We start from the raw sequence: 10,880 nt of genomic DNA on the forward strand, positions 1-10,880 counted from the left end.
GACTGCATGTGAGGATCACCTGGAGAAGATTTTTTTTTTAATGCCCAGCTCTCATCTAGCACTAATTATTTGATGGAATAATGTGAAATTCCTGTTTATTATATGTTAAACATGGGCAAATATCCATTATTTTATATGGTTCAAACTAATAAATCATAATTTCTGGGCATGAGGCCCTGGGCATGGGTGTTTTTTTTAAAAAGTTCCCCCAGGTGATTATAATGTGCAGCCAGGGTTGAGACCCACTGTCCTAGAGGCCATCAATGTCTGTTTTAATTTATTTATTATTTATTTTTTGAGTCAGAGTCTTACTCTGTCACCCAGGCTAGAGTACGGTGGCGCATTCTTGGCTCACTGCAACCTCTGCCTCCTGGGTTCAAGCGATTCTCCTGCCTCAGCCTCCCAAGTAGCAGGGATTATAAGTGCCTGCCACCACGCCTGGCTAATTTTTGTATTTTTAGTAGAGATGGGGTTTTGCCATTTTGGCCAGGTTGGTCGTGTCTGTTTTTAGATGGGATAGTTTATCCTTAAGTTATGATTATTTTATTGCCTTCAAAAATGTCGTATCTTTACTCTTTTTCACCTACTGCTACTACTAATTGAATTAATTGTCTAACATTAGAAATATGGCTAAGTGCAATGGCTCATGCCTGTAATCCCAGCAAGTTGGAGACTGAGGCAGGATGATTGCTTGAGCCCAGGAATTCAAGACCAGCCTGGGCAATGTAGCAAGACCTTACCGCTACATAAAATAAAAAATTAACTGGGTGCTGTAACATGTACCTGTGGTCCCAGCTACTCAGGAGCCTGAGGTAGAAGGATCACTTGAGCCCAGGAGATCAAGGCTGCAGTGAGCCACGATCATGCCACTGCAATCCAGCCTGGGCAACAGAGCAAGACTCTGTCTCAAATAATAATAATAATCCTTCCTTTAAAAAAAAAATTACTGGCTAGGTGCAGTGGCTCATGCCTGTAATCCCAGCACTTTGGGAGGCTGAGGTGGGTGGATCACTTGAGGTCAGGAGTTCAAGACCAGCCTGACCAACATGGTGAAACCCCATCTCTACTAAAAATACAAAAAATTAGCCGGGTGTGATGGTGCATGCCTGTAATCCCAACTACTTGGGAGGCTGAGGCAGGAGAATCGCTTGAACCCGGGAGGCAGAGGTTGCAGTGAGCAATTGCACTCCAGCCTGGCAACAGAGCGAGACTCTATCTCAAAAAAAAAAGAAAAAATACAGTCAGCCCCTCGATATATGCAGGTTTTGCATCCTCAGACTCAAGCAGCCTTGGATAGAAAATATATTTTTAAAAAAGTAAACTAAATAACAATACAACAATAAAAAATAATACAAATGTAAAAATACAGTGTAACAGTATTTTACATAACACATTGTATTAGTTCAGCACATTACTAATACAATGTAAGCGCTATGTAAAATAGTAATATAATATAGTAATGTAACATTATGTAAGTAATATAGAGATGATTTAGAATATAGGAGAGAATGGGCATAAGTTATATGCAAATACTATGCCATTTTGTATCAGGGACTTAGAGGGAGGGAGTCCTGGAACTAATCCCCTGTGAATACCAACGGATGAATGTACTGTTATAGCAGAGTGGAGTGAGACATATGGAGCTAAGGAAAGAAATGTAATGGATACCAGGGTATAACGGATCACTTCATATTCAACAGAGGAAAGTCCAAATTTCTTAGCCTAGGTTCAATTTTCATATCTAGTAATTTCCAAACTCTGACATACAAATTCTACGTTATGGCAAAGCTAGGTTATTTCTCTTTAACTGAGTTGCCTTTCTGTTTATATGACCTCTCCTTTGCTTCACGGCACGACTCATATCCTACCTCTTCTGCAAAGTCTTCCTTTACTCCACACCTTTCTATACCATTAATTCAGTAATTTCCTATACAGTACTCTTTCTTCTTATTTTATTGTGCACTTATTCCCCACCTCCACCCCAGTTAGCTGTATTCACAGCAACTAGTAGACTGCCTCAACTATGGTAGACTCTTAGCAAGTGACTGAAATGCTGACAAGACTTGCTTTAGCAGATAGTCCACTATAGTAGACTCTTAGCAAGTGATTGAAATGCTTGCCAAGTTATGATTCCAATTACCCTTCAAACTTGGAAGGGAATTGCCCTCAAATTTCCATAGGGTCATGCCCCATATGAGCATCCCTTTAATAAGACAGGTTTCCATTGTCTTTCCTTTTTTTTATTTTTTTGAGATGGAGTCTCGCTCTGTTGCCCAGGCTGGAGTGCAGTGGCCGGATCTCAGCTCACTGCAAGCTCCGCCTCCCGGGTTTATGCCATTCTCCCGCCTCAGCCTCCCGAGTAGCTGGGACTACAGGCGCCCGCCACCTTGCCCGGCTAGTTTTTTTTTTTTGTATTTTTTTTTTTTAGTAGAGACGGGGTTTCACCGTGTTAGCCAGGGTGGTCTCGATCTCCTGACCTCGTGATCCGCCCATCTCTGCCTCCCAAAGTGCTGGGATTACAGGCTTGAGCCACGGCGCGCGGCCTCCATTGTCTTTCTTCTGCCTGATGATGAGTCAGAAAAACTCAAATATAGGCCAGACGTGGTGGCTTACACCTGTAATCCCAGCACTTTGGGAGGCCAAGGCAGGCAGATCAGTTGAGGTCAGGAGTTCGAGACCAGCCTGGCCAACATGGTGAAACCCCATCTCTACTAAAAATACAAAAATTAGAGCTGGGCACAGTGGCTCACGCCTGTAATCCCAGCACTTTGGGAGGCCAAAGCAGGTGGATCACTTGAGGTCAGGAGTTCGAGACCAGCCTGACCAACATGGTGAAACCCCATCTCTATTAAATATAAAAACTTAGCCAGGCATGGTGCTGCATCCTGTAATCCCAGGTACCTGGGAGGCTGAGGCAGGAGAATTGCTTGAACCCAGGAGGCGGAAGTTGCAGTGAGCCGAGATTGCACCATTATACTCCAACCTAGCAACAAGAACGAAACTTCACCTCAAAAACAAAAAAAAAATAGCCGGGCGTGGTGGTGCACGCCTGTAATCCCAGCTACTGGGGAGGCCGAGGCAGGAGAATCACTCAAACCCAGGAGTTGGAGGTTGCAGGGAGCTGAGATTGTGCCACTGCATTCCAGCCTGGATGACAGAGTAAGACTCTGTCTCAAAAAAACAAGTAAAAAATAAAAATAAATTAAGAAAAGAAAAGGAAGGAAGGAAAGAGGGAGGGAGGGAGGGAGGGAGGAAGGAAGGGAGGAAGGGAGAGATAGAGAAGGGAGGGGAGGGAGGAGGCAGTGGCTCATGCCTATAATCCCAGCACTTTGGGAGGCTGAGGTGGGAGATAAGGAAGGAATGGAGGAAGGGAGGGAGGGAGGGAAGCTGGGCATGGTGGATCATGCCTGTAATCCCAGCACTTTGGGAGGCCAGGGTGGTGGATCACAATGTCAGGAGATCAGCCTGGCCAACATGGTGAAACCCTGTCTCTACTAAAAATACAAAACTTATCTGGGCGTGGTGGCACGCGCCTATAATCCCAGCTACTCAGGAGGCTGAGGCAGGTGAATTGCTTGAATCTGGGAGGTGGAGATTGCAGTGAGATGAGATTGCGCCACTGCACTGCAGCCTGGGTGACAGAGTAAAACTCCACCTCAAAAAAAAAAAAGAGAGAAAAGGACAGAAGGAAGGAAAGAAAGAGAGAAAGGAAGGAAGGAAAGAGGAGAAAGAAGGAAGGGAAGGAGGGAGGGAAAAAAGGAAGGAAGGGAAGGAGGGAGGGAAGGAAAGGGAAGGGAGAGGGAGAGAAGGAAGGAAAGAGAGGGAGGGAGGAAGGAAGAAAAGAAGAGGAAGAAAACAGGAAGGGAGGGAGAGAGGGAGGGAAAGAAGGAAGGAGGGAGGGAGGGAGAAAGACCCAAATATAGGGGATTTTGCCAATGTTAAATTCTTTCACTGCTGTTAGGAAAATAAGCTGCAGTTCAGCCCACCGAGCTGATTTGTTTTTCCCTTCTTTGATCACAGTAGTAAATAGGATGTAGTCCATTCACTTTGGAAATGCTATCCACAAACCATCAGCTTTTTGTCAGTCAGCTGGGAGTTACTATAGGGCATTGTCCAGTGATGATAGAATCCAGCAGCTCCTCACACAGTTCCAGAGACAATCCCAGGGGAAAAGAGGCTCCTTGCATTCCTCAGATAGCATGATCTTGTATAAACATTTAAATTCTGTAGTCCAAAGTCCCAGTGGTTGTCGTCAGGAGGCACTCACAGGCTTTTGTCACAAGGCCTAGCAGTCTCCGCATAGGGCTGTCACACCAAGAATTTGTCCATATCAGCACTCCAGCCTTCTGCTGTACTGTTTCGACTTGGGCACTCTTACTGGTTCCCATGTAGCATGTCTAATTAATGTTGCTTGAAGGGTGAGTTTATGTGCCTTCTGTTTTACAATATTGGGTAGGCAGCAATAGATTATTTTTTGTTTATGGAGAAAGCATGCTTTATACAGCCTTAAAAACATACATGTTAATAGATAAAACTAGGTATGTAAGGGAAACAAATCTTCTAACATGTTGCTTAATGTTAGTTAATTGTTTTTTGTCTTCCTTAGGCTGACATTTTGGATGTCAATCAGATATTTAAAGATTTGGCCATGATGATCCATGACCAGGGTGATCTGATTGGTATGTATTATTGATACCTTTAACCTCAAGGTGAGTGGATAGTATTTGGCATGCATCTGTAATCCCAGCTACTCAGAACGCTGAGGCTCAAGCACCGTCTAGGAGTTTGAGGCCAACCTGGGCAACATAATGAGAATTTGTCTCTTTAAAAAAAAAAAAAAGAAAAGAAAGAGAAAGGAGTTCGGCTGGGTGTGGTGGCTCACACCTGTAATCCCAGCACTTTGGGAGGCCAAGGCGGGCAGATCACGAGGTCAGGAGATCGAGACCATCCTGACTAACACTTGGTGAAACCCGTCTCTACTAAAAATACAAAAAATTAGCTGGGCCTGGTGGCACGCACCTGTAGTCCCAGCTACTCGGGAGGCTGAGGCAGGAGAATTGCTTGAACCTGGGAGGCGGAGGTTGCAGTGAGCCGAGATCGCGCCACTGTACTCCAGCCTGGGTGACAGAGTGAGACATCGTCTCAATAAAAAAAAAAAAAAAGGAGTTAGTCATATCAGCTATAGAATTAAAGTACATTTAGGAATGCCATTTTTAAAATTACCAACTTTATTTTTCTTAGCAATATTCTTATGTTATCAAATATAGAAATTAAATGAGGCCTCATGAATACTCAGTCCCACTGACTTCTCTGTAAGTCTTTGTTTAGAGAAATAGCTCTCAGCTTCTCAGCTTTTATCTCTATAAACTTGCAAAATTATGGGGTTAGTAACTCTTTTTTTTTTTTTTTTGAGACAGAGTTTTGCTGTTGTTGCCCAGGCTGGAACGCAATGGTGCGATCTTGGCTCACCACAACCTCCGCCTCTTGGGTTCAAATGATTCTGCAGCCTCAGCCTCCCAAGTAGCTGGGATTACAGGCATGTGCCACCACACCTGGTTAATTTTGTATTTTTAGTAGACAGGGTTTCTCCATGTTGGTCAGGCTGGTCTTGAACTCTTGACCTCAGGTGATCTGCCCACCTTGGCCTCCCAGGTGCTGGGATTACAGGCGTGAGCCACCACGCCCGGCCAGCAACTCTTTTTTTTAAAGCTTTCTATATGGAAATAATTTCAAGTTTATTAAAAGTTGCAAAAATAGGCTGGGCATGGTCGCTTACACCTGTAATCCCAGCACTTTGGGAGTCTGAGGTGGGAGAATCACTTGAAGCCAGGAGTTCAAGACTAGCCTGGGCAACATAGTGAGACCCTGTCTTTGCAAAAAAAATTAGCCAGGAATAGTAACATGCACCTGTAGTCCTAGCTACTCAGGAGGCTGAGGTGGGAAGATCACTTGAGCCCAGGAGTTGGAGGCTACAGTGAGCTATTACTGTGCCACTGCACTCTAGCCTAGGCGACAGAGTGAGATTTCGTCTTTAAAAAAAAAAAAAGTAGCAAAAATAAAAATATCACAAGGACCTTCTTTATACCCTTTACCCAGATTTGCCTCTTGTTAACATTCTACCCCATTTGCTTTATTATGTATTGTTTCTCTCTTTATGTGTATATACATAATTTTTTATGAATCATTTATGGGTAAGTTAAATACTTCATAACCCCCCAAAATTTATTGTTTTTTCCCCAAAGAATAGGGCTAGTCTCTTACCAAGGTAGTAACTCGATTTCATGGCTGGATAGTTTGGATAGTGGTAGTGAAACCAGAATCCATAACATCAGAAATCTGTTCAATGTGCAGTCTTGAAACATCTGGTTGTGTTAAAACCTCTGTCCTTCCTTTTGCAGATAGCATAGAAGCCAATGTGGAAAGCTCAGAGGTGCACGTTGAAAGAGCCACTGAACAGTTACAGCGAGCTGCTTACTATCAGGTAAAAGTGGGTACCAAAGAAAGTCACTCTGTGTTGCAGACTTTTTAGGCCATCAGAGTACATTGACATATTGAGAACAGCTACAACCTTTTGCTTAGGTTTAAGCTAAAGGAAAGTAGTCATAATTGCAGTTCCAGTTCTATTTTTAGTATTTTCCTTTGCAGATAGATCTACAAGAGAAAATCACAGCTTGAATAAACTTACCAGAAGCCTAGTAACTGCAAAGCTAACCCTATAAACTAATATGATACCTAAATCTGCTATGAGGCGATTTTATATCCCGAACAGCTGAATGTATTTCAATTAGGATAGTAAGAAGTGCAGTTCAAGTAGAAGACTTCATAGATACTTTATGTTGACTGTTGCCATACAGCATGGACATAGAATCAACTTCGACTGCTATTTATATATGAATAAATAGGGGTAATCATTCTGGAACTATTCCTGTAAAGTGAAATCCTTCTATATGTTAGTCGAAACTCTGTTTTTTTTCACTTATCCAGATCTTTATCTCAGTGTACAAATAGTGTGAATGAAGTCCTTCTTACTTACCTTCAATTTGGTGTCGCATGGCTTTTTAGAAATAAATAGCATTTCAGTTATTGTCTGTGTTCCTGGGATAGCTGTGTTTTACCTGGGAGTGCTCATAAAGAAATTTGTATTTAATAATAGTGTTTCCTTTAAAAACTATGTGATTGGGCCGGGCGCGGTGGCTCACGCCTGTAATCCCAGCACTTTGGGAGGCGGAGGCGGGCGGATCACGAGGTCAGGAGATCGAGACCATCCTGACAAACACGGTGAAACCCCGTCTCTATTAAAAATACAAAAAATTAGCCGGGCGCGGTGGCGGCCGCCTGTAGTCCCAGCTATTCAGGAGGCTGAGGCAGGAGAATGGCATGAACCCGGGAGGCGGAGCTTGCAGTGAGCCGAGATCACGCCACTGCACTCTAGCCTGGGCAACAGAGCGAGACTCCGTCTCAAAAAAAAAAAGAAAAAAAAAAAAAAAAAAAAACTATGTGATTAATTTAGTGTCCAACAGTAAAGGAATAATTAAGTAAATTATATATATCCACTCATTGCATATGAGAATTAAGAGATGTTATGAAGAGTTTATAACAGAAAAATGTTTATACTAAACATTAAGTGGGGAAAAACATCAAACATCATACAGTGTGATCCCAGTTAGGTCAAATAATATACATAGATAACAAATCAGAAAGAAATACAATCAAAGTGTTAACAGTGTTATCTATGGGTGATTTTTTTCTCCCTCTGCTTGATGTATTTTTTTTTTTACAATGAACATGACAGTTTTATATGTATTATAAAATGTTATTAAAATACACATGTACAAATAACTTATTTTATTGCAAATAATGCCTGGCAGCACAGGTATAGCTCCTTTGCAAAATTGTATGTGGGGACTTGGAATTAAAACTTTAAAACCTGCACTACTCAGCTGGGTGCGGTGGCTCACACCTGTAATCCCAGCCCTTTGGGAAGCCAAGGCAGGTGGATCACTTGAGGTCAGGAGTTCGAGATCAGCCTGGCCAACACTGGTGAAACCCTGTCTCTACTAAAAATACAAAAACTAGCTGGGCATAGTGGCACATGCTATAATTCCAGCTGCTCAGGAGGCTGAGACATGAGAATCACTTGAACCTGGAAGGCGGAGGTTTCAGTTAGCCAAGATCACACCACAGCACTCCAGCCTGGGTGACTCCAGCCTGGGTGACGGAGTGAGACTCTCTCAAAAAAAAAAAAAAAAAAAACACCAAACAAAAAACATTTGCACTACTACCTAATGCTGCTGACGTAAGATTTCTGGGAAAGCCTCTGCATAATTTTGCATGGATAGAGTTAATCTTTAATTACAAGGAGACAGATTTATGAAGCATTCTTGGAGTCTTACACATAAAAATTTTGTTTCACGAGTGTCTTGTTTACATATTTCTTTCCTCAGAAAAAATCTCGCAAGAAGATGTGTATCCTGGTGCTTGTCCTGTCAGTGGTTATTGTAATCTTGGGACTTATTATCTGGCTAGTTTATAGAACGAAGTGATTGCCTCCGATTGTTCTCCCGCTGAGCTGTTTTCAAGGGCAAGTGCTTGGTGAAGTCTTGCCAGAACAAACTGATCACAAGAAGACAGCATACACCAGAACGTCCTGTAATCATTTAGTTAGAAACTAACTACTAACTAGTCTTTGGAATTAGTGACCTATGGAGACAGTATTTATCAATTTATTGATTCTATTGATTTCTCAAATTAGGAATTAACTTATGTGGATTTTGCTTCTCTTGTATTCTGATTGCCCTTCATCCCAAGTGTTTACTGAAAATTCCATTCTAGATATTCTTGTTTTGACAAATGACACTACAGTCTCGTAATATTGTCTTTTATGTATATACAAAATTTACCTTTTTACTAGCAACTGAGATAGAGTTACTTTCTGGCACCCAATATATTGGAGTCTGTCAGAAACTGTATAATAGGCCACCAGTTTTTATTATTTAACATTTTAATTTGAATTTCTAAGAAGCCTATTCTCTATTTGGAAAGATTCTGGCACTATATTTAATTGGAAGTTAAAAAAATTGTACATGTGATCCAGAGTAAATGAGAAGTCTCTATCTGAGCTGGTCAGTTACTGGAGTACATGTTACTAATCTGGGTTTAAAGTTTACTTCATTATCTGCTACTGTCATCCACAGCAGTTCATCCTCATCCACACTAAGCCATCTTGTTAGCTTTTAAAAGAAATTAATTTAATTAACATTAATACACTCTATGGGCTCCCTCTCCCACCTGTCTGCATAGAAAGGCAGAATTAGACACAGCATGCTTTGGAAAAGCAAATAGGAATGGTTGGGAATGATTTAATCTTGTTGTTGTTGTTGTTCACTTGTGGTTCTACATTCCTGGTGAATGATGAATGTTGCTGTCAAAGGGCTGCCCCCTACCTTATAAGGGTTGCTGGGCATTTGAAGGCAGGAAGATTTTTAAAGATAGATTGAGGTTGGTTTAAAATTATTCCTGTGAAACAACAATAAAACAAATAAGAGGTTCATTTTTGTAAATAATACTGGTTTCAAATAGTGATGTTAGACTTAACCTAATTTATAAACGAGATTAATATCTCCATGCATAGTTTTAGACAAAAAAAGGTGTTTCAATAAAATGACTGTCTTGTAATATAAATGTTGTCCACTTCCCTTTTCCACAGGCCTAGAACAGTTAAAGGGAACATAGTTTGTTTAGGCTCCCACATAAATGTGAATCTGGCCAACAACTTTGGTTCACCCTGAAGTGAATTAAGAGGATTTGGCTGAGTATATTTATATTCATTTCTTCCATTCTCCTGTTATTATACTTAATCTTCTAAACTAAACTAATGTGAACAGTAGGGAAACAAGGGCCCAAATGCATAAGTTTCCTTGCACTCTTGCACTTACTTAATACAAATAAATGTTTTTTAAAGCTTTTGTAGTATGTTTTTATGAGTTAACATCCTAATGAGGTAGGTATTAAGTAATGTGCTGTCATGAGAAAAATTGAGACTTCCAAGAAAACTGGAGACCAACTGTGGGTTGGTTTGGGGATGGAATAGGTGTAGCTGCCTTTCCTTGAAAAACAGTGTAGAGATGGCTGGGCGCAATGGCTCACACTTGTAATCCCAACACTTTGGAAGGCTGAGGCAGGAGGGTCAGTATATCGGTATGTCTGAGCCCAAGAGTTCAAGACCAGCCTGGGCAATATAGCAAGACCCCATCTCCATTTTTTTTTTTAATGATTTTTTAATTTTAAAAAAGTACAGGATAGAGCTGTTGGGGTGGCACAGTGGCCCAAAGAGCAGCTTCAGAGATAATTCCTTGGTTCTATGATCACTTTTCAACTCCAAATTACAGTCAGACTTGGACATATCATTTGTAACATTATAGGAAAGAAAAAAGTCTTGGTTGTGAAAAACTATTGCATTTGGGTAAAATAAAGTGACCATGCTTCTGTTCTATAATACTATGTGATCCGTGGTTGTTGTAATGGTGATCATGGAGAGCAAATATGAACTTGGCCTAGATTTTAAATGCCCTAGAATTTGTGGTAGTTGCCAAAGACGTTCTCCTAGGTGGTCCTAATAAACCTATTCACAGAATTCTCCTTATCTGTGCCTTGATTATCATTGGGAGCATCATGATCTAGGACAGCAGTTCTTAACATGGCTTCACGTTAGAAACTAAACAATATATAGTGCCCACTTTGGCAGCACATATATAAACTGGGAACAATACAGAGAAGATTAGTATGGCCCCTGCACCAGGATGACATGCAAATTCTCTCTCTCTCTCTCTCTCTCTGTGTGTATATATATATATACCTTTTTTTTTTCTTTTTTTTTTTTT

At 41.2% G+C, this 10,880-nt stretch overlaps 1 protein-coding gene and 1 non-coding gene across 4 annotated transcripts in view; both read left to right on the forward strand.

The window, feature by feature from the left end:
• STX12 (syntaxin 12) overlaps positions 1-10,638 on the forward strand; it is a 51,284-nt gene extending 40,646 nt beyond the window's left edge. Inside the window, exons 7-9 of one of the 3 annotated variants that reach the window (XM_025393005.1) lie at positions 4,607-4,679; positions 6,399-6,487; positions 8,445-10,635. In XM_025393005.1, coding sequence (XP_025248790.1) covers positions 4,607-4,679; positions 6,399-6,487; positions 8,445-8,543 — 261 coding nt within the window. In that variant the 3' untranslated portion in view covers positions 8,544-10,635. Of the gene's footprint in view, positions 1-4,606; positions 4,680-6,398; positions 6,488-8,444 lie in introns of all 3 variants that reach the window. The other 2 variants (XM_025392997.1, XM_025393011.1) reach the window with 2 other exon arrangements.
• A 90-nt stretch (positions 10,639-10,728) lies between these two features.
• On the forward strand, positions 10,729-10,835 carry LOC112615590. The gene has a single exon (XR_003117414.1). It is a non-coding gene; the product is annotated as a U6 spliceosomal RNA (small nuclear RNA).
• The last annotated feature ends 45 nt before the right edge of the window (positions 10,836-10,880 follow it).

Source organism: Theropithecus gelada, chromosome 1, assembly GCF_003255815.1.
Source record: "Theropithecus gelada isolate Dixy chromosome 1, Tgel_1.0, whole genome shotgun sequence".
Lineage (NCBI taxonomy): Eukaryota > Metazoa > Chordata > Mammalia > Primates > Cercopithecidae > Theropithecus > Theropithecus gelada.